The sequence below is a fragment of the Gymnoscopelus braueri genome (assembly GCF_963280865.1).
Source record: "Gymnoscopelus braueri genome assembly, chromosome: 9".
Taxonomy (NCBI): Eukaryota; Metazoa; Chordata; class Actinopteri; order Myctophiformes; family Myctophidae; genus Gymnoscopelus; species Gymnoscopelus braueri.
In genome coordinates, this window is record NC_137610.1 from 31,551,145 (window position 1) to 31,575,354 (window position 24,210).

General features: G+C 43.2%; 1 protein-coding gene across 2 annotated transcripts; it reads right to left on the reverse strand.

Moving 5' to 3' along the window:
- Positions 1–286: 286 nt before the first annotated feature.
- On the reverse strand, positions 287–23,999 carry zfc3h1 (zinc finger C3H1-type containing). 2 transcript variants are annotated; one of them, XM_080438488.1, is made up of 35 exons: positions 23,203–23,999; positions 21,999–22,508; positions 21,518–21,864; positions 20,620–21,157; positions 20,152–20,363; positions 19,545–19,668; positions 19,113–19,207; positions 18,323–18,502; positions 17,156–17,305; positions 15,868–16,005; positions 15,254–15,384; positions 14,788–14,937; positions 14,395–14,569; positions 14,080–14,208; positions 12,535–13,176; positions 11,800–11,915; positions 11,460–11,591; positions 10,919–11,040; positions 10,709–10,810; positions 10,360–10,488; positions 9,704–9,881; positions 9,284–9,470; positions 8,729–8,917; positions 8,001–8,238; positions 7,072–7,177; positions 6,763–6,961; positions 6,253–6,347; positions 5,900–6,007; positions 5,548–5,652; positions 5,172–5,325; positions 4,743–4,843; positions 2,596–2,697; positions 2,128–2,167; positions 1,572–1,634; positions 287–1,358 (listed from the first exon to the last, which is right to left on the reverse strand). In XM_080438488.1, the coding sequence occupies exons 1-35, from the start codon at positions 23,801–23,803 to the stop codon at positions 1,221–1,223; spliced, it is 6,726 nt and encodes a 2,241-aa protein (XP_080294614.1). In that variant the 5' UTR covers positions 23,804–23,999; the 3' UTR covers positions 287–1,220. The 2 variants fall into 2 exon arrangements, with proteins under 2 accessions (XP_080294614.1, XP_080294613.1); XM_080438487.1 differs by having other exon boundaries at positions 20,611–21,157.
- Between the last annotated feature and the right edge of the window lie 211 nt (positions 24,000–24,210).

A 24,210-nucleotide genomic window follows, 5' to 3' on the forward strand; every position in this document is an offset into this window, starting at 1 on the left:
ATCTTCATTGTTCATTCCATGCATACAAAATAGATTAAAGGAGTGTGAGAACCAGTGTAGTCCTGTAAACAGTTCCTGAATACATTTCTACTTGGTGGCGTTATGGATGCCCATCTTTGTGTCATTGTATCCGTATGCGATCATGTACTGAAATACACATGTTGCATCTTGGTTAAGTGGTTTCTCTCACTGAATCCCACATTTGCTGACTGTTGACACACTAGAATCTCATGCACCCAACCCATACAAAGTAACTTTACAAATAAATAAAAACACAAAACAGAAATATTCTCAATAGAGCATAATTTAATATAAACATTTTTATACAACATACAAAATAAAAGTTGAAGGACTTAAATTTGCCTGTCCTCGCTAACTTATTTATAATACTCAAGAAAAAAAAAAGATTGCACAGGAAAACATTTAAGCTACAGGCTGCTGACTATCTTGTCCTGGTATAATGAGTTTAAAGGGCCTTCCCCGTTGATCGGCTGGCCGAAGATCATCACAGCGTTCAGCAGTCTCTGTGGCAGTCTCAAAAAGTATTGGCAACAAACAGGGCCAAATAGAATACTGGCAGGTCAGCCATGTTCCACATGGACTGTGATTTTCAACAGTTTTGATTGTTTAAATTTTTTAATCACTTTTTAAACAAATGAAACAATCTCTTCCTTTTGAGACAAAAACAAAAATAGATAATGTACAGTTCTTGCAGCATCACTACAGGGGAAACCGTCCTTTAAAAACACAAGATATGTTAACACCACAGTGACAATCATAGTCCGTCCAAATGCCAAACCCCAGGTAAACAAGGAGGGGGGATATAAAAAATAAAAGGTGACAGTACAAACAAAAAGAGGGAGAACATATAAATTAAAACAGAGGGGGAGGAAAAAAGGTAAGACTTTGTCACTGAGCAGGATCTATACTTACGTACACGATGTAAGGATGATATAAGCGGGGCCCCAAGACATTTGTGGTCATTTGAGGGAGATCATTGGCTTCCGTTGATGACTGTTCCTTGATTCCTGGCGCTCCCTGGTGGCGCTACAGGGAGGTGCAGGATAGTGCAGGCAGATAACCGCCTCGCGTATTTCCCTGGCTTACCTAGGCAGTGGCAGTTTGATTCGTCTGGTCTGATTGGATAATCTAGTTCCAAACTAGCGCTTCTTTTATTTCTCGTAGGAAAATGGGCACGCACTGGGGGGGTGCTGTGTGTGTCAGGAATCCTCTCCCTGAACTCTGCCGGGGCCTAAATTTAGGGTCTCACTTAGACTCACTCCCACCTCTTGAGCCTTGTCAACAAGCTTCCTCAGTCTATCAGTTTTACCTCCCTCCGCAGCTTCAAACAGCAGGCACTGGAAGAAGGGAAGAGACAGGGAGGAAGGAAGGGGGGAATGGAGGGAGGAAGGGAGGGAGGGAAGGGGGTCAGAGGAGTAGGGAAGGAAGGAGGGAAGGGTGGCAGGTGAACATGCGTGTAATACCGCTCAGGTGCAACAAATTGTGTTGAGAATGTGATGTTTGTGTATGCATATTTTTGTATTGAAGAGAAAGAGAGGGAGGCAAATTACATCTTTCCATATGGTGGCACACAGTGGAAGGCTTTGGAGAGCTTGCCGATACAGAATTCGGACCTACAAGAAAATAAAAAAAAGGGGGGGTGGGGGGAGAAAGAAAGAAAAAAAGACCACCAAACGCAGGAAGCGGAGTCAGTTAAAAGGACAAGGACAAAAAAGCAAAACAAAACAAGAACAAAATGGTGTCAAGTCAGAGATTGCTTTTGCTGTCTTTCTAAGTCACCTTCCTACAGAAAAAACTGACCTGAGCCACAATAATCACAAAACCAAACGTTTCAAACTATGACACTCTAAACCACCATACATTACACCTGTTTGTGTGCACAGTGACAAATAAACCTGCAGGGGAAGAAATAAGATTCAACAACATGAAATGGCCATGATTATCGAACAGTTAAGTCAGATAAGGAAAAACTTACTGACTGACTGGAGGAAAAGGCAGCACAAGGTTAGGATGTCAATTCATTATTTGCATTTACGCATTACATTAATTATTTGATTCTCAGTATTTCTTACCCTGATCCCCCCCCCCCCTCCATCACTAACTCACCTCAGATGGCTCCTTTAGCTCCCTCTCCACAGCTATTGCTCTGCCGAGAAATGCAGCAGAAAGGCCTGTGAGCTTCACTGCAGGACAACTCCCTAAACTCTCTTAAAAGACAGTAATGGCTAGCAGCAAGGAGAGGAAACTAATTTTTGCTTTGCTTGTCACCAGGTTGTGTTGTTTTTTCATTTTATCACAGAACCTCTGAATGGTGGTTGCTTACTTGCCAAAGAGGCTTATATTGAAGACAAACTTTATCAGCGTATGCCTTGTGGCTGGTGTTAGTTTCCCATCCTGGCTAGCTAACACAAACTGATCAGCAGCAATTCCTGAACCCTCAATGTGATTTTTTATTTTATTTTTTTACAAAGACATATTTCAGGTCCGATACGTTTCTCTCTGAATCAAGCATAATGTCCTCATGCTTTTTTTAAAAAACGTTTCTGAGCAGTGAGGAGAGATCTTGGAACTTACATTTTCCAGGAAGCCAGACATTTTGGAATACTACTGCTCAACATTCTGGCCTGGAATTTCAGGTGTTCAATGTTTCCCTCCTGCCATTCATGGTGCAGCAACCTGTACAGCGACAAAGCAACACTAACCGTCTGAACAGTATGGATCTAGAAAACCCACAAACTTGCCTCCGATCAGTGCACGACAGACTTATCCATGACACACAGACAGAGGAGCCCAAACATAACCAGTACATCCAATAGCCTTTACGTTACCTTTAAATATCTTTATATCTAAATATGGCAATATAACCTTGTGCGCACGTTCATTCCCAAGGCAAAATACTAGGGGTGTCACGATACTCGATACGTATCGAAATCGAACCGAAAATGACGTACGATACAGTGTATCGAAATCAAAAGCCGTGTCGCGATTCAAGGGTTTAAAAAAAAAATACTCTGGCGCATGCGCACATCCGATTGCACGTCCGGGTGAAGCCATTCTGGAGCCGCTGTTGTGCTTTTCCGTGCATCGCGCATGCGTGCTTACGACGGGGGAGGGAAAAAAAGACGACAGGACAAACCCACACACAGTGCACACTGCAGAGGAGTTTGGAGGAGAGTCAGAGAGAGAGACGGCTGTAGCGTTGCGTCTGTACTACTACTTTACATTTCACCATGGCCAATGCTGAAGCCAGCGATGGTAATGATGATACACAAACGGAAGAATTGGAAAACCCTCCCGCTTCCTTTAAGTCAAAAGTCTGGCAATGTTTTGGCTTCCCAGTGAATTATGAGGGCACCAGACGCGTTGTTGACAAAACGGCTACCGTTTGTCGATTATGCTCCACATTGATAGTTCTCCGTCTTCTCTATTTCCCCCTCTACACCTATACCTCTCGGCCAAAAATAGCCGATCTACAAGCTCACAACGTCTCACAGCGCGAGGCGTTGTGAGCTTGTAGATCTGCTATTTTTGGCTAAAGTTCACCTCAGAAAAGGGATGGGGTTAAGGTAAAAAAAAGAAAAACCCTGTTGAAGACCCCTGGCTTAGCTTATTATTCACATTTCTTGTTTGTTAAAGCTCTTACCTGTTCAAACAATGTGAACATACTTTAAGATGTTTAAGAACATGTAGCCAAATAACAGTTGTCTTTGGATCCTTTTTTCTTACATGTTCAACTTTGTATTTAGATTTTATTTAGTTATAGAGCTTCACAAGAATGTTGTTGTTAACTCATCACTTAAAGAATAATCTGAAAATGACAGTTGTTGTAAGGGCATAAAACACTTTTTGTTATTCTCATTCTCATTTGATATTATTCAAATAGAAGGGACTTATTGAGAAACATGTGTTTTTCTTTACAAATCAAGACAATAGCCTAAATTAATAATCATATAGCCCTCAAAGCTGAAAAAAAGGACGTTTAAAAATATATATATCGCATCGAAAATCGAATCGTGACCTTAAAATCGAAAGTCGAATCGAAGATTAGGCGTATCGTGACACCCCTACAAAATACCCCTCTAGATATCCTGCAATATTACACCAATGAAGCTACAACCATTTAAAAAGGTAGGGTAAGTGATATTTTTTGGTTAAAGCAAAAAGTATTTTGTTAAAAGTTTAAAGCACTATATTGTGATAGTAATCATTGCTATAGCTATAGAGTGTTTGTTCAGTAACAGGGGCCTCCCCGTCTCTCCAGCTCTTTAATAAACAGAAAATACATTTCTTGGTAGGTGACAATATTTCAGCCAATCAGAAGAGAGTACCCATTTATCAGCTTAATTTTTATAGTGTTCCAGTTCCCATTTGTCAGCTCATTTCTTAGTGTCATCACTTCCAATTGCACTTGTTTAATCTGTATCCTGACTGAATTCTCTATCCTTATTGGATAAAATTGGAAATGAAACTGAAACGAAAATGCATTTTCTGTTTTATAAAGAGCTGGAGAGACAAGGAGACTCCTGTTACTGAACAGACACTCTATAGCAATGAGTACTATCAGAATATAGAGCTATTTAACACTTATTTTAACCAAAGAAAATCACTTACCCTACCTTTAAGTTACCACAGAGAAACCTGTGATAAGATATCACAATATGCTGTAGGTGTGTTCCATTCATGGCATGCATTTGCAGGGTGATGACAGTGGTGAACGGTACCTTAGGCCCAGCTCAGTGTTGTTGGGCATGGAGTATCTCAGTCTCTCCAAGACCAGGGCATGCTGGGACTTGGGCAGGCAGCTTAAATAGTGAGCGACCACCTGAAGAGCCAATGCAGAACCAGAGGATTAGCGGTGCTCTGGGGCAATCACAGAAAAGCACCATAATAAACATAATGAAACAATTTGAGAAAACAAATGGGGAAAGTATGTACAGTTGGGAGGGGGTACATCTTTACATCTGCGGGGGGCAAAAAAAAATATCTCGCCTGCCCTAAATGTCATTCCTGGGGACGCTACTGCTCTGCATCAATAATGAACACAGTGCATCGAGTTGACGCATCAAGGGAGAATATGCAGATACCCATTTTCATTTAGAAAATATAAAATAAGCCAAGCAGAGCCTCAGAGCCAGTGGGTGTTCTCTTGCCTTGTTGTGGAGGCGGTAGCAGCTCCAGTACATCGCTGGACTGAAGGGAACCTCCAACCGAGAAGGAACCGTTCCCAGGCAACGCCGTACCAGGTCTGAGAACTGTCTGGTCCCCCGACTGTCAGTCTGTTTACTGCTGGTAAAGAGGAGATAACTGGAGACAGAAAACAGAAAAGTCAGAGTCAGAAGGGTTCTGCTGCTTTGAACCCCACCTTTATGTGTGGTACCTATAGTGATGGATTATAGCACTATAAACATTACATGTTTTCATTCAGGCAGTGTAAAGAAGTGTCAAGTATTTTAAAGGAATACTTGTTGGTGACACAATGAAAGTGAAACATAGCATGCTGCTGAATTCTGTGCCTGCAAGACTTACTCCATCCAGAGTTTGTGAAGCACGTCCAGCTGCATGCCTGATCCCAGAGCCCTCTCGAAAGCATCCACAGTCTCCTCTACCGTACCGTGGAGCCACTGCCAGTGACTGACAAAAACAACATTTTTATGGGGATCAAACAGTTCAATGGGTAGCGCATGGCATCAAAACACTGTCAGGGTCATCTTGATCCCCACTAGGGCCAGGTAACGTAAGACACTCAAAAGGAGGGATGCAACAATATAAAAACTAAAACGCATTGATGAAAATCATTCGCCGAGAGCAATAACACTCTTGCGGTCTCGTGCCGTCCTGGACTCTGTTGATTATGTACAAAACATTAAGTGGTACACACCAGTGAACCAGATGCAGATAAGGCATCTGGTGACGTATCTGTTCCTGAAGGTGCTTTTTGATGATCGGCCCTCTCAGCATCTCCTCTATGGGAACACCAAGGATGTGTCTACAAAAGGAACAGAAATTCACGACTTCTACGTGGACTACGTAAAAGATGGCTCTGTTCGTCCAATACATTGTTCATCGCTTCATTTTCAAATGTTATGCGTTACTGTGATTTGTTTAGCCTGATACAGACTGTTCACCCACCATACAATGGTGTAGTGTGCCAAAAATAGCCTACTTTCATCACGTATAAATTAAGCATTACATTGCTGCAAGCTAGATGTCATATGAAAGTCTTTGACCTACCGCAGAACGTCTACAGGCTGCTTCTGACTCTGTTCATCTTCACAGAGAGACAGAATGAAACCCCGGAAGAGAGGAACAATGGCACTCGACTTCTCCTGTAGACAAAACAGTGATTAAGTATAGTGTGACAGCTACCCAGTCCCAGACATGGTTATAACTACAGTGTCGAACAGCAAAACCTTTGATCATCTGTAAATATTTAAATGCCCTTTGATCATGTCTGACAAAATATAAATTGGTCAGATTGACTTTTCTTTTGTATTATCACTGCCTTCCATTTGTATCATCATTACTGTGCTTTACCATGATTTGCAATCATGATTAAAATATCAATGCGTTTTAGTGCTAAGGAATCATAATATTTATTGATCCCAGGGTGAAATTCACGAGTCTGCAGAAGTCAAGAAATGAACGTCTTTCAGCCTTCATCAGGAAGACCTGCAGCCAACTCTGACAACTGTCAACTTCCCTAGTGAGAGACTGTATGAGGAGGCATCCATCCACGCTTACCTGGGCCATGAGGAACTTGCAGGAGTGGTAGAAGACCTCTGCATTGTGGGGACACTCTACCAGGGCGTGGAGCCACATGCTCACGGCCTGGTCGCTGTCACCCTTCTTTATGTGCAGGTCTGCAAGGCTGTTCCGCAGGGCACAGGACTCAGGACACAACTCCAGCAGGGACTGACACAACTGAATGCCCACGTCAAACCTAAAGAAATAAGCAGACTCTTATTAGCATTCGCGTGAGTACCATGTTGTGTCGGTACAACAACACAAGCCCGTACATGCTCACACACAGAACAGCTACATCCAGCTCACCTTTCCAACAGATTATACAGGAAGATTAGATTGGAATGAAGAGGCATGCAGGCCAGAGTCCGTTCACTCTGAGGCCGAGACTCATCTGTGCACTGACGGATGGCATCTAAAAGAGCAGGGAAAAAACACATCATGTAACTATAACACTAAACGATTATACTCATTAGGAGTGAAGTAGTGAAGTAGGACAGAAACAAATTAGTTGTGTGCTGTCATGTGCCAGTCACATAAAACTGAACAACAGCATACATGCTCAAGAAATCTTTGCAGAGTACATACTATCAAGCTTGAGACAAACAAGATATGGTCTAAAGGTCTTTTCACACGCCTGTGTACTTCGGATCGGCCTGCAATCCTCATGTCATTGTCAATAGAAGTGTAGAAAAGAACACTTTTCAACTCTAGCAGCGGACGGGTGAGTGTACCCCCCTGAGTACCTCCGCTTGTAACTCAGCCAGTCAGATTGCCTGCGCATCCCTACCAGACCGCTCGCTTCTCATGGAAAATGAATTGCCATCGGTTGATTCCCGTGTGAAAAGGTCATAATAATGGCATGGCTTCCATGTGGATCGTGGAATTCATGTTCATGACATCATATTGACACTGAACGTCATATCATTGTTGTGACATTGATTTACAAATATGGAGTCATTTGCCTCTCCTTTGAACTTTAACTTTTCAAAAATATATTCAAAAGGTATAAAATGCAAATAATGTACTTCTTGGCCTACTAACAGCATGCACAAGTAATTTGGTGCTCATCGGCCCAGCGGTTTGCGACATTAGCCACAGACAGACAGAGACACACACACACACACACAAACACACACAGACTCTTCTAGACAGCTTGCCCCACAGGAGCCATGCAGTACAAAGAATATTACATTAAGCAGGCAACACGTTGCATTTGCGTCATGTGCTTCTCGTACCTTCAAAGAGAGCGATGAGGATGTCGGACGGGGTGCTGATGTCCTGCTGCGATCGCCAAGGTAACTTGAAAGGCTCTGTGCTGACCACCCTGCTTGGGCCGGAGGTGGCCGGGTCATACAGGCTAGACGGCAGACAGTCGAACTCCGTCAGGTGGATGTAAGACAGCCACACCAAGACGCGGTTGCTAGCGGTCAGGTGGTCTGCAATGCTCCTCTCATTGGCCGACTTCAAGGCATTCTGGAACATTCAGATGCCATGTTAGTGTGGACCTAAACAGGTTTATTGTGTTCCTTGTGGATTTTTAGGTATTGTTTCGACTTGAGACCTATGAAAAAAAAAGCACTGGAACCGTTTTTTTGGGGGGGGGCACCCATAGTATGGTGCGTAAAGCTAGCCTCGCGTGGCCATACAATATCATACGACACACTGCCTAGGGCTAAAGTGCAATGCAATTTTGCAAAGGCAGATTCGTCTGGAACCAGGCTAGCGTAAAGCGGTCCTCTGGTAATTTATATGCCATACAACCCTTTTGTGAAAGTGCCAACACCTTTCAGTTGAAAACATCCTTTTTTGGGGGGGAATAATACATGAGCGCAATTTTGACAACTTTCTCTAAAACCCAAACCAAAGTTTAGACTTTGTGGTTTTATTCAAAGTCCCAAATTAAATACAGTGTGGTTTTGCCTGCTGTGCCATGTGTGTAGTCTTTGAGAGACTGCGGTTTCACCTGAAGAATGGCCAGGGCGCTCCCCATGCGGCCTGTGAAGAGGTTCAGGTGGACCCTGTAGAGCAGGACCTCTAGCAGCTGGAAAGAGACTTTGTCAGTGACCCCTGATGATGCCACGCTGAAAAGGTACTGCAGGAGACGGTCGCACACGTAGTCTTTCCCCTCAAATGAACTCTCCAGGGTCAAATACTGAAAAACAAATGATAGATGAATAAAGACAATGTTTAGAGGACTAATTTGAAGATGGATTAGTCCTGTTCATTAACATATGGATTCTGGTAATACATGTTTTCTCAGTACACATCGACTTGATGCTTGAAAAGTAAATGACATCTCCACCTGGGTTATTCAAATGCATTTAATTTTCCCTTGCTTGTCAATTTAATTTAATTACCGCATTTTAATATTGAAAAACTTAAATCCCTCATCAGGACTGAGCCGTTTGAACCCTTTCGTCTCAGCCATACAGCCCTGCTTCATTTGCATATTTGAGAAGATATAATAAATCAACAAAAACCCCAAATATACTTTTTGTCAGATTTAAAGGGGCCTTACGTTCCACCACACTTGGTAGTTAGGAGCGTGTTCCACGGCCATCTCGCACATCTCCTGCACCTCCTCCCTGCTGCCCCGCTGCGAGAACAGAGACAGGTACTGGCACCAGATCTCAGGGTTGTTACAGTTGTCCTCCAGGGCACGAGACAATGTGTTTAAGGCTGCGTCCAGGCACTCTGAGGCAGAGCTGGAAGATATATATAACATCATAGAAAGAGGAACTACATTAATCCACCAAGTCCATGGTTTCCTAATTAAGCTAAATAAATTATTCAACAATAGAAGGCATTTTTAGAATCGGCCTCGGGTCTAAATTGTTTAACAAAGCTACTAAAGGTTTCCTAATTCAGCAGAAGAAATAATTCAACAACAGTGCCAACAGAGTGAAAAACCAACATATTCCAGATGATTGAAACTTACGTATCGTCCTGACTGAGGTATTTATAGGCCAATTTGATCCAAAGCTGTGCATCCCTAGGGTTCTCCAGCACACTGGTCTCCAGATTAGATATGTCATCTGTCTCGCTGACAAAATAACGCTTGTCACCTGGTGAAACAAACGCATCCAGGGCCAACAAGCTGGTCTTGGAGCATTTGTCTGTGAGCAAAGATAAATCACAAATCTGGTTAATCGTCTGCATATTTTATATGCTCTTATTAATCACTGATCTCTGATGAATAAAATCATCAGGATGCTCTGAATTACTGGGTCAGGACAAGTGAGGTTTCAGATTCTCAAAGCTCTGATTAGACACCCTTAGTTCACCAATACATCCATGTGTGTGGGTGTGTGTGTGTACATACTGTATATACAGTATATTCTTGCCACTTAAAATAAGTGTATAATACAGCACAATTTCCTCAAGGTGACCAATATTTATCTGTGCATCATTTTCTGCTTAATCTGGTCATTTTTGACCCATTTAAGAATTGTATTACATTGTAATCTGTAAAGCAAGTACCACAAACTACCCGCAGCCAAGTGTAATGTTAAATCTGGAGTTACACTTTCATGCAACAAAAAACAACATTCCCTAACTTTGTGCAGCCAGTCAGCAGCAGAGCTTAGTGCTCACCATATCTCCTTGGAGTCAGACTGAAGGCTGTACTCTCATCCTCGCTGTCCTCTGAGGGCCCGGGGCCAGTCTGCCATGACGGGGTGGGTCTCCATAGTCTTGCGTCCTTGCATGTGGTGTAGGGAGGGACTGGCAAACAAACAAAATTACATTTTATTTGGTGATAAAAAGAGCACAAATAGCACTTCCCGTCATACAGAAAAATAACACGATAGAGCCCAAGGACGTGTTTCCATAGTTTTTCCACCGTCGTATAAAAAATATATCAAATGGGCGTCTGTAGCCGTATGCATATGAAACTGGAGGTCCTTGAAATGAAATGGCTTGAGAATTACTGCTGTATACTGACCATGTCGCTTGCTTTCGTTCACTTTGCTCACGAGGAGGACTGCCTTCTGGTCTATCCCCATGCGGTCCTTGTTTGCGCCAAAGAGCTTCTTGATATACTTTTCTAAAAACAGAGATTTGTGACACAAGGTATTTAGACTGCAACCTTACTACAGACCCATTCATCTGTACACTCTTCTACAGACCCATCCATGCATGTATTAAAGCCAACCTGTAGATGCTCTGATGTCGTCATTTGAGCTGCTCTCCGTACAGCCAATCAAGGTCAGGTTGTAGGAAAGGATATCCTGGAACAGCCGGTTTCCAGTGAAACTGCAGTTTCTCATATGCTGCCTGAGGAAGTATTAAGTACAGGACAGAAAGCATTAAACCACACACAAAAGAAGGTCTGGGATTTAAGGGAAAGGCTTTGTTCTTGTTGTATCATTGTATTACACAGTGTACTACAATAGAACACAAATTAATTGCACTACTACACTGACAGACTTTCCCTCAATGTTTCTCAAGCAGCCAGCTTGGGACCCAAAGGTGAACAACAAACAAATGAAATAGATTGAGGAAAACTGCATTATTTAAATAATTGGCTTCTGACCCAAAATTCAGGTCACCACAGAAGCAGTTCAGGACATGTACTAAGTGTTTTGAACACTTACGGTCCCTTACACACACTCCCGGTATGTAAGGACATTTACAGACAGTCATCATCATTGCATGTACCTGTGAGGTCACCGTTTTTGTTTTGAACAACTTACCAACGACAATCATCATCATTGCATGTACCCGTGAGGTCAAAGCGGCAGAAACACTTCTTGGGCTCTACAGCGTTGCTGTAAGTTACAGAACTCAGAGATAACTTCTCCTTGGTCCGGTAATATGGACTAAATCTGAGAAAAACAAATGGTTTAAATCTTCATTAAATGTCCTGAAATGAATGAAATGATGAAGGTACAAGCAGGGAGCGATATATGAATATACTATTGAATACCATATGGCATAATGTAAGTGAAGGTTATCAACACATCTATATTCCCGAATGACAAGACAAATTATGGTACACATGCTATTTTGAGTATATGGTGAATGAGATTATACCTGTAGGACTTGAAGACCAGGAGAGGGCTACGATATGGTCCAAAAGGAACAGGTTTCAACTCAGGTGTACAACCAGCCGTTTGGCCTGAGATTGCTTCCACATCCACTAGAATCACCTGAAAAGCCAGGCAGCAATATAAGAGACTATTAATATGAATTTGCCACACTTCTCCCCCTCACTTGAATACAAGTATTTATTGTGCATTTTTGAGCAAGTTCTCTTTAAACGGTTTTATTTTATTGTCTGATAAAAATTAGGCCTTAAAGATCCAGTCTAATGAAACACATTCTTTCATCTAGAATTTATTTTATACAAAAACGGTTAAGTAAAGGTAAACGGTAAAGTTACGCAAAATGTTGGAACTGCTGTTGTGAAAATATGACAAAAATCCGTCGAGAAGACTACTGGCACTTGCCCCAACTCCTTTACTCAAAGGATGAGCTTCACAAACAAGTTATATGTCCCCCCCATCAAAATTAAAATACATCATCAAAAGAAAACAAAAGACTGAATTCTAAATTGTTGATAGCTAAATTGTTGATGCTCAAACCTGAGGTTTTCTCATTTTGCTCAATGTGTAAAATAATATCTAACAAACAACAATTTAGATTCTGAGCAGGTGAGCCTGATGACAGTGACTCTGTGTGTACCGTAGTTTGTTTTTTCGAACAACTAATTTTGCAGATAACCATATATTTACAGGTCATTGGATTCTTAAAATCTTTCAGCATCACCTTTCCAACTGGAGGAGGCTCCACATCTCCTCCCAGTTTGTGTAGTTCGCTTAGCAGCAGTTCGCCCATTCGGGCCTGTTGCTTATCCCTCTTCTTCAGTGCCTCCATGTGTAGTCCGGCAAACAGTTCTGAAGGCTCAGCCGAGCTAGCCGTGGCCTTGGCTGGTTTGACTGTGCTGCCGTCCTTGGCTGGAGTGGAGCTCAGCTGCTCCAGTTTAGGCTTGGTGAAAGAGTTGGACTGACGGAGGGAATGTCTGCGGGTGCCTTCTTTGGTGGCAGCGGCTGGTGCCGCTTGAGGTTCGGCGTCGTTGTCCTCCGTCTCCACGATATCTCCACTGTCTAGCGTGAGCTTGTCCTGAGTGAGATCGTGCAGGGAGGGCTGGGGCACAGGGAACGGGCTGGACGGTGGTGGGTGTTGGCTTGGCGATGGGGATGGGGATGGGATTGGGGTTGAAGTACGTATGGGCGGCGGTTCAGATGTTCCCCCTACACGGTTGTGCAGAGCCTGGGCCTCCTTCAGCTTCTGGATCTTCAGGGCGTACTCAGACTCTAGCTGCTGGAGTCTCTGCTTCTGCGCAATCAGCTCGGCAAAATGGCGCTCAGAGCCGCGGGGAGCTCCGTCAAGACGGCTCAGCTTTCCTGGCTGGATGAACAGGAGGTAACGTTGAAAGCGTTTAATTATGTTACAATCTACCTTTGAATTCTCTTTGCATTCTGATGCTCTGCTCTGGAGCCAGAGAGCTCTGATCAGGGCATTCTGTGAGATAGACGAGTGTTCCTTCAACGCATCACTTGACAGACAGCTAACACCAGGAAACAATGAACGTCAGACATGAGAGTAAATGTAACATGTTTACTGTGTCCTCTTTTCAGCATATGTTTTTGTAAAACTGAAATAAACAAAAGTGTAATGTCTTGGTTATAAACCATTCTTACAGAGCAGCACAAATATTTATAAATAACCTCAATGCACATGTTATGACAAGATATCATGATCACATGATGCCACAAGGTGGTGCCAAAGCGTATGACGTTTGAAAGCCATATAATGTGTGCCATGACACAGGGCGTGGCAGAGCTGAATTATTTTGAAATGTACAAACTAGAACTGGTTCGCCAGTGTCAAGATGGCAAACAGCAACATACATAGCCATGACAGAAGATTATGTTTATACCATTTTAGAGATTTTCTAGAGAGCGATGAAGAGGAATGTGTAAATAACAATGTCATTTTTTGTAATAACAATGTCAATATCATGTTTTACTTTGTCTAACATGATGGTTTTGTATGCTTGTTGTTCAGTTAAGATGATGCAATGACACGTTGTGTGGGACACTCTGGTCTGGTTCTCATTGTTTGTTAACCACCATATACTGTATATTTCGTTGAGCAGGGTCCCCATATGTTTATCCATGGCCCCCTCATTTTTCCCTCTACGCCAAATCTCTCGGACGTATTGTGAGCCTGTAGATCTGCATCGGCGAATGCCCGCCTATTTTCACCGCTAGGGTTCATATGGTTAATATATTTCTAGATTAGACTCACCAAGTGATGGCTGGAGTCGGTGTGTCGTTTCAGGCCCCTGCCTAATGCCATCTGGGCCAGGGTCAACTCTTTCTCCAGCCGCGCAGAAATGGTCCTCTTTAGAGACACACGGTGCTCAACACGATGTAACTGTGCAGAAGAAATTGAGTTTAATGTTACTTACGCGCTTACCTGTAACTTATTTGTCACAACCTTTATGTAGACTTATTGTAGACTTTTGAGAGAAATCAATCAATCTAAACATCTCACCATTTGAAAGAAGTTTCATGCAACAGACAATCAAAACACTGATTACCAGCTCCCATCTGACCTCACCTGTTCCAGGAGTTTCTTGAGGAGAGCCTTGTTCGCACTAACTATCTTCTCAGAGGCCAATAGCTGCTCTTTCAGTTTGACCACCTTGGACTCGGCTGCCTTCAGCGATTCCCTCTTCTTCAGCTCCTGTTGGTGCAGCTGCCTGAGAATGGCCTCATCTTTCTGCAACAGAGCTCTGGAAGAGAGATGGACAAGGGGTAATGCAATTGTTTCATCTGAATATCACAATAACAATATCAATCATGACATTTTGCAGACAAAACTTTGCAGCCCAATTGCTTTTTTTAGTACTTGGAACTACTGGGGAAAATATGACAAATAGGGGTGACATTGGGACTGTGCAACACGGGGGCATGAGATCACATCCCTTTGGTCCAGTGTTGAGGGCGTTACCTGTGTTTGTTGAGTTTTTCCACTGCTTCTTTTAAGCGGAACTCTGCCGTGGCCTTGGCTGACCAGTCCACCTCGGAGTCAGAGACCACTGGTGAGCCAGCGCCCACAGGGCTGTGGCTGTGTTCCTTCACTATTCTCTGCTTCTCCCTGCTGTAGTCGGTCAGAGAAGTAATGTTTAACTATTTTGAATCGCACTGCATTATTTTCTATTTTCCCGAATTACAAGTCAAACGTTTTCACATTTAGGACTCTTTATGAGCCTTTTCCTTACAGTAATGCTAGCTTAGTGGATGTTTTTGACACAAGGAGTCTTAAAGTACCAAGGCTACATACAGCATTAGCAATGGCAGCCTCAGAATGGTAGCCCTATTCCTGGTTACATTACCTAACAGACCAGCACATCATATGCAAGCAGTAAAACAAGGCTACCAACTAGCAATACTGATGGTTGGCAATAACATAATACCTGGCAATTTCCTCTTTGAGCAGACGATACTCAGCCTTCTTTGACTCGGGCAGAGCTTCGGGGGTCCTGACTGGGTTCCTGACTGGGTTGTTCTCTTTCTCAGATCCGGACACGCCTTTGGGCTTCGCAGCCTAGGGTGACATTTTATATTTAAGACATGCATGCATATAATAACATCCATCATCATCAATCATTCTATTGTGAGGAAGACATAAATCGGATATAACATTGTGTGTCTAATCAGCAGATTCAAGTAAAAAAAAAAAAAGCTGTCAAGTTGCCCTTTAAATAGATGCTATAGCATAGATGGAAATGGATAATGTTGCTGTACTATCCCCAATGCTGTGAAGCCAGATGGAAAATTCCCACATATTTTCCCTAATTTTTTTCTGATGTACCACAAACTGGCAGGTAAGGTAGGCCTTATACAATTTACAATACATAATAAGAGTAGGTGCCCATATCACTACACAAGTGGTCAGGGAACTATGACAAGTAAGCAATATGCCCCTAGCATCCATCTACATAGTTAATGAGAGGGGGAGGGTTATTAGATCATTATTAGAGTAGTAGATGAATTATGGTTAAAGTTATTTCTAGTCAAAGCCACCCACCTCTACTGTCCTCCTGGCTTCCTTGATCATGAACTCCAGCCCTCCAAACACAGATGGAGTAGAAGTGCAGGCATCCATGTCAGAGTCACTATCATCAGAGTCATTCAACTGCACCACCACCGACTTGTGCCTGGGGAGCTAACACACACACACACACACACACACACTTCAGTATACACTCATTTGGTTTGCTGCACACATAAAACATAATGAACAATACATAGGGTGTATCCTACATTGTTAATACAGCTTCAGTTCATGGCACTTATAATAAATGAAAAAAGATTTACCATATGCATGGTGGCCTGAACCACAGTTCACATCTGTATCTTATTGTAGGTAACTACATAAAAACATTTAACGCAGGTCCAGCTGTTTATTGGTTTATCCTCATCATATTAGCCTAGGCTGGAAGACCTAGAGGGCCCTATTTTGCGTGTCTTTATGACTTCACTTGTGACCTGGAGGCGTGGCCAATGCTGTTTGGCTATTTTGAGTGGCCAAACAGCAAAGTGTTTTATTAGAAGTACAGGGCTACAGGAAGTTTCAGTAGGCTGGACAACATGTATGCCCTGGACTTACTGTGAGACACTTTCTCCATTTCACGAGGAGATAAAAAAAAAACAGAACGAGGTCATATCAGCTTTAGTGTTTCCTCTGAAGTCTTTCAGCACTGGTGGGCTACCACAGCAATAAGAAAATGTATCATTATCGCAAGAGGAATTGGCAAAATAAAAACTTGATTTCCCGCTAAACATAAAAAAAGTTGTGTTCCCGTTTGAAAATGAAAAGCAGATTTTTTATTACGCCAACGTGTCCAAAATCAAGATTTTTAGCTCTGTAATGTGCACTAGAACCACAAATTGGACTAAAGGAGGGACCAAAATGACAAATTACCCTTAAGCAACGGCTGTTACATAAAAATTCTACTGAAGCTTCATTGTCCATGACTCCTCCAGGATCATCTCTCAAGGACCACAGATGAAGATAGGCTTCATTGGAGCTGGTGTATATTGCCCACACATGTTGCCTACAGCTATGCACGTGCTATTGTGTTATTTTCACATGAAGACTGGAAAAGTCCCCACACACCCACAACTATATTACACTGTAAAATGCTGAGTGTTAATAAAGGCTGTCAGAATTGGCCAAAAATTACTTTTTAATATTCCTTTTAAAACACCAAATGGGTTCGAGCCTTTCGATCCTATTGATTTTCGAATGTATATTATTTTTTTATATAAAATATTGTATGCCGTAAAACTTAATTCAAACACAGTAAACGTACCACAAGCGGGGCTCGGGGAACATGATGGCCTCTGGGGAATTTATTGCCTCGTGTCTGGGGCACCGTGTTCAGGTTGGCCCTGGGTGCTGGCTGAACACCCACAGTGGGCTGGGGGCTCGGAGAGGGAGGGCCGCTAGTGGTCGTCTTGTCCTGGAGAAGGAAAGGACAACATAGAATGATGAAAAGGTGGTGTGAACAGCTGTGAAAATCAAATAGTAAACATGTCATTCCCCACCAGTGACGTAGTCACAACTTTGGGATAGTCAGTGATTGAGGACTGTAAGCGACAGTACTTGAAGTATGGAGTAAACTGTAGAATAATTTTGGTAGGGGACAATGAAAGGACAGATTGTTATTCATGTTGCCTGCCCTCCTCCGAATTAGGCGTACACGTTCTATCATGAACTTTATCATTTTAATTGTCCTGTAGGATGCAATATGCGCCAAAACTGCAACCACTTTCAACTTGGCGCCCAGTATTTTGGTCATTATAGCTGAACATTTTCAAAAATAGCTGATATAGCTAATATGTGATGCATTGTGAGCTTGCTCATCAGTTATGTTCCGTCATATGACACCAAGCTGACGTTGGGCTGTCTGGCTGCCAATTAGCGTCTGTGACCGTGTCTACTGTGCCATCGGCGGTTGTGAAGCGAGTGGGTCAATTCAACATTCAAATGTTGAATTGGTGGCGTAATGTGTCAATAAGAGAGGGGGTACGAAAGAGAGATGCACAGACACAGACACGGACGCACTCACTTCACGATTAATCAGATCATGACATTCTTTTTTGTAACCATTCATAGAGCTACTGTAGTTACACTTTGACACTGACTGGACAGACCCTAGAGAGCCTAGTGGCAGAGAGCGTTTCAAATCACTCTTCCTGAATCACATGAATATACTTCAGCACAGACAGGATGAAACAAAAGCAAGAGTGCCATCAATTGTTCATAGTTAGTAATGCTCATCTCACCATAAAAGACACTCAACAGAACCTCCCCAGCCACAATCTGCTCATGCTGCTAACGAGACAGACGATCTACTAACTCACAATGCGTTGCGCTGCAACACATTGTAGATCAGCTATTTTCTGCAAAGAGATCCTGCAGTATATAGGGTTTAAGTGGTTTAGTGATAATTGCGGTGGTAGTGTGGAGACTGTACCTCAGGCGTACACACTCTCTTATTGGCCATGGACATGAGGCAGGTCTCCCTCAGCAGCATCTCCTCCTCCTCTTCCTCGTCAGCAAGCGGTGGTTTGGGTGGCGGCTCCACCTCGTCGGGGGGTGGAGGGAGTGGAGGTGGCGGGGGAGGAAGCGTGGACAACAGTGCCGTGAAGAAAGGCTGAGAAGAATCGTGAAAATACATTAAGTGCAAAACAAATAAAATATCAATTGCCATAATGAATAAGTGAGAAAGGTGGTTAGCGTTATTTTTTATACTTTTTGCCATAGAAATTACCACAAGTCATCATACAACTTTTGGTAAATCTCAGGTCAGAGATGATCAAGTTTGTCTACACTTCCTTTATCAGCTAAACAACCATCAGCCATAGATTGTTGGCAAAGTTGCATGCAAAGTTTGCGATGCTACTGTGGAAGTTGTACACGCACAAAAAGAAATCTAGCTTCCTGCTACTGTGGATGTGGACATTAGTCACACTGATTAATTTAATAAAAATGTTACATAAGCTACTGTATTAGTCACTGGTTCTCAACATGAATTCCGGGCACCCCCAGTGGTCTTTTGAGGGGGTTCCAGGGATGGATGATTGATAACTAGGAACATAATCACTTTCAAGTCTGTAACGCAAGAGTGTACAAATGGAACCGTACAGTCACTGGGGTGACTGGGGTCCTATTAATATATCAAATTAGGGTTAATGCCCTAATGCTTATCAAACTGTGGATCCTTAAAATTAAAAAAGGTTATGAATCACTGGTACAAGGCATACCATTCCAAACTGTGGAGAGTCTGTAGTGAATGGAGGCATGTGAGGGACACAGGCTGGATCTTCAGCAGCAAATGGATGATGCGATGGCGAAGGGGCTAGCAAAAAACAAGCATACATAGTACTTAGGCATATGAACTGTCAAATTCAGCATTAGTCAATATATTAAAGTAACCTTTGCCAGAAACAAGTGTCTTTCAAATTAATGGGATAGAACTGTGGTTAAGGAAACATTACTGAAATCCTGCTTTTCATACTTGCATTGAAAATTTGCATTACTAGTTTTGCTATCCCAATATGGTAACAAGGGGTTTCTGGCAATGAATATGAAAATAAAGGCACATTTCAAAGTAAATTCTTCAAAAGATACGGGGAGCCATCTGTCAGGGGGTGACGCGCACAGAATACATAAAGGCCTGTAAAATGGTCACTGACCTGGTGAATTGGTTTCACTGTCAGTGTCCATGGCAACCTCATCGTAGTTGTCGTATTGGTAGAGGTTCCCTGATGTGTCCAGGCCTTGTTTGCCTGTAGATTTCCTGTGTTCTCTGTCTCTAGACTGAAGCACACAACATTTTAATACACAGACAGATGAGGTGGATTGTGTTTGCTCTATACTAGTACCATAATACATCTAACATACACAACTAACTGGTTTCTACTATTAACACCCAAAACGCATTGTCGATTGCTCTGTATGTACATAGTTATTCTTATTGTGTCTGTAAGCCTAATCAAACTGCTATAAAGGGTAGCATAATAATGGCTAGTAATAATTTTGGTATTATACAATAGCTATTAGCTATAGCTATTACCTTCCATCTTATATTTTGGACCTTTGTTTGAGAACCTTATCCTCCACTTGTCTTGTGCATTATGCTACTTACTTTTAATAATACATTTAACATTATTCTTACTTTTTACAGCCTGGAAATTGGAAGTCACAACAACTCAAGACATTTAAGAGATTTTCAGGAGTTGCAAGCACCATGGTTTTTAGGGGACATGGAATTAGACAAAACATTCCTCATCAGCATCTTACTTTACTAGGGGGGGCCGCCTTCCCTCCGACCAGCTTCATGAAACGGTTGTATTGTTCATCAGAGTTCGACAAGTTGCGGATTTTCCGTATCTCGTCTTCTCGCTTGCGACGTTCATCCTCTTCCTGTCGTCGTTTCTCCTCTTGGTCCTGTTGTTGCTGCAGCTTCCATGTTCGCAGCTGCTGCTTCCTGAACGCCTGCTTGGCTGCAAAGCCTTGGATGGGCACAAAAAAGAAAAAGAGGAGAAGTAAAGAGATCATCATCAGCTTCATAGACAATTAAAAAAAAGAAATGACACTCGCAATACTGGCAGAAAAAGAAATCAGTAAAAAAAATGTATATATTGCAAGGTCCTAATGTGATGGCTGATTGAACACAATTGTGTTGTTTTTGTCTTGTTAAAGACAAAAAAACGACTCAGTGAAGAGACCATCAAGTCATGCAGAGGGTATGGTACTGACCTTTCTCACCTGGGCTGATCGTCTTCCTGGCTGAATGAGGCTTTACTGGAGTTCTGCCCTTCTCCGCCAGGGGCTTGGGGCCAGGTCTTGCCCTGTCCCTCTCTGCGGCAATCGTCCTCTCTCTCTCCGTCTGCCTGGTCCCAGCCATGGGCCTCTCTCGGTCTCTCTCCAGGGGCTTGGACCTGGTCCGGGCTCTTTCTAAAGCAGCAGCAGAAGAAACTGATCGAGTGGTGACTCTATGGCCTTTGGGTGGAGTTGTGGCAGGACCTGACTTGGAGATCTTCTCCTGGGAGGCCTTGGTGATCTTTTCCTGGGAGGCCTTGGTGATCTTTTCCTGGGAGGCCTTGGTGATCTTTTCCTGGGAGGCCTTGGTGATCTTCTCCTGGGAGGCCTTGGTGATCTTTTCCTGGGAGGCCTTGGTGTTCCGGTCCTTGCTCTCCTTCATCACCTCCTGCTCTTTTTGGTGCCACTTCTTGCTGGCTGACTGCAGCGCCAGAAGACGAAGCTGCATTTCAGACAGTTCCTCTTCCTCAACCTTGACTAGTGGCTGTGAAGGGTTGGAGTACAAAAGCATTAACAATCCTCGTCAACCCTTTACATTTTCAATTGTACAAAGTTCTTCTCAAAAACAAACTAAAACTAATTATAGAAAGAATAGAATCACTGGAAACATCACTGAGAAAAACAAGTTGGTAAATGGATAAGTCATATTTCTTGTTGGATCTGTTGTAATAATAAAATAAAAAAATGTAATCTAGAATCAATTTATAGCTAAACTTTGGGTGTGTTGAGTTAAGGTAAATGGCCAAATATCCCATGAAACCTGTGAGTTAGTAAACAGTCAACCTTTTAAAGTTGTGCAGACAGGCTAATGTTAGACCATGCCCATTTGTGCTTACAGACGTACTTTGTCAGGGGATGAGGACGATTCTTCACTGGAAGCGGACGACACACTGTCACAACATACGCAGGGCTTTTTCAACAGTCCCTTCTCTCCTTTCACAATTTCTTTATTGCAGTGGAGGGAAGTCTTTTCAGTGGCAGTGTCCACACTCCCTGTATTTGGCTTTTCCTCCATTTCCTCTGCAGACCCACTGCTACAACATACACAGGGTATTTTCATCTTCCCCTTCTGTCCTTTCCCCATGTCTTTACTCAAGCGCAGGGTCTTTTTTGTGGCAGTATCCACACTCCCTTCTTTTGACTTTTCCTCCGTCTTTCCTCCATCTTCTTGTCTCGATTTTTCTTCATTCTCTGAAAACACAGAACAATTCATTGATAAGCTGATGCTGTGTAACCATATGAACACTGAACCAGAAACTATTTGATTGATTCCATGTCATATGGCTGTTACTTGATGGATGTTGCTCTGACATAAAATTACAAACCTTCAAGAGCAGCAGTTGGTAGATCAGTAGGAACTTTGTCAGACTCTTCTACATCCAGCTTTGACCCCTGGCCCTGTTCTTCTTCCCTTTCAGCATCTTCGGGTCCCTCGCCCTGTTCCTCTGCTATTTTGCTCTTAAAAGCAGCATCCAGTTCTGCAGGTGTGAGCAGTTTCTGGCGTATTGGTTTGATGTTGAACGCCTGAAAGGCTTTTTTGTCTGCATTCTCAGGGCATTGTGGTTCCTCTGTAGGAGATTGTGGGTGAATACTGGGAATTTCAGGTACTGGTTCAGTTTCGGGAATACTGGCAGGATGCTGTTGCGTCTCCTCTATTGGCAGGGAAACGTTGGGCTCCAAAGCCGTTTCCTCTTTACGAATACATTCCAGTTCAAGCTGAATTTGCTTATACTTTGAAAGCAAGTCCTCGAAGCTCTCATCAACAGCACTTTCTGATTTGGCACCTGTGTACACCGTCACAGTCTTTCTTACCTGATTCCTCCCCTGCTGTTTTTCTGAATTTAAGAGTAAAGGAAAGCACAGTAGCCTACAAGTATTGATTGGGGTTTAATTGATGGTAATGAAGAGATATTTAATACCATCAGGATAACAGTAGGATATAGACAGACATAGAGACGAAGAAAGACAAATGTGTGCTGTGTGACAATGGGACCAAAAACAACAATTCAGAGGAAACCCGAGCAATCTCCACTTCTGATGTTGTGCAACAGTTAACAGCTGTATAAAATGGCCTCATTGGACTGACATGTGAGGGTTACGTCAGTCTGAATGTGTGAGGCGGAAACGACTCAGACGTTCCCTGAAAAATAGATACTGAGTCTCCCAGTCAGTCTAGTCTAGTAGTCTCTTCTACACATGCTATGGTCTACTAGCCTTGGATCACAAGACGGTCATCTATCATGACATATCATATATGACAGTCTTGTATCAAGGCTGATGGTCTACTCTACATACATACTTCTAGCCTTGGATCAAGACTCATAGATGTCATAGATGTATTTTATCGAGTCTGACTTTTACTATCTAATCTAAATGTCAAAATTGATCAAAATACATCTATGATAGTCTTGATCCAAGGCTAACATACTGCCATGGACAGTAACACCAATCAGAACTGATCGGGCACAAAATGAAATTAGTACTCCAAACGCATTTAGAATTAGATTATGATGGGTAAAAGAAGGATACGCTTTCTCGTGGGAGATTCCTTCTTGTTGTTGTGGCTCTCTGTAGGCCCATAACGAACAGGGGGAGGCCGGGTGTTGTCTCGCACTCCCCCGCCATCCCTCCAGACGGTCCCTCCTCCTCCCCGGTCCCCCCAGTCCTCGCGTCCTCCGTTCGGCACCTTGTGCCTGAATCGACCCAGGGCACCGTGACTCCGTTCCCAGAAGTTGGACCGCGGGCTCTGGTCGTGGTCGAGTCCCAGTAGTCCCGGCAGCGGAGGAGGGGGTCGGTCGGGCCCGCTAGGCCCGCACTGCTGCTGCCTGTGGCTCGGAGGGAAAGGGCCGTGCATCATGTTGTTGTGAGGTCCGTTGTACGGCATCAGATGTCGAAAGTTCGGCGGCGGCAGCTGGTTGTGAGCCATGAGTGAGCTCAGGTTGTGCGGGTGCTGTTGTTGTTGGCGTCGTTTCGGCCTGTTCCTGGGCGAAGCCCCGCCGCTGGTTATAGGCCTCATGTCCTCCAGATGAACCAACACGTTCTCCTCGGTCTCATCGTCACAGATCTCTCCGTCTTCGAGCTCGTCGTCGTCTTCTTCCCCCACGGCCGGAGAACTGACGTTGGAATTCATTTTTTAATCAATTACAACCTTAGCTAACTTAGCAAAGTTCGGATAAATCCATGGGTTCGAAAATGCGGGTTTGAATGAATCATTCATTGGCAAGTTAAGACACACACAAAACACACTCCACGGCTTAGTTAGCCGGTTAGCTTCTGTTATGTGTCAGCTACTGCTAGCGACGCTCCTAACGTTGTCTCTGCTTCTCGTTTTTCGCTGGTGATCAACGTGAGGTGAACTACTATAAAACATGCCAAGGTCTCACCAGTGATGTCACAACTAAGCGCCATCTATCGGAAAAGCTGTTCCATCGAACCCTTATTGAATAAATCAATGCTTGAACCGCGCCGCTATAACGTTAGAAATGTTTAAGCTCGCTAGAAGCAAGACTACGTACTAGTAGGCAACTAGGAAACCGT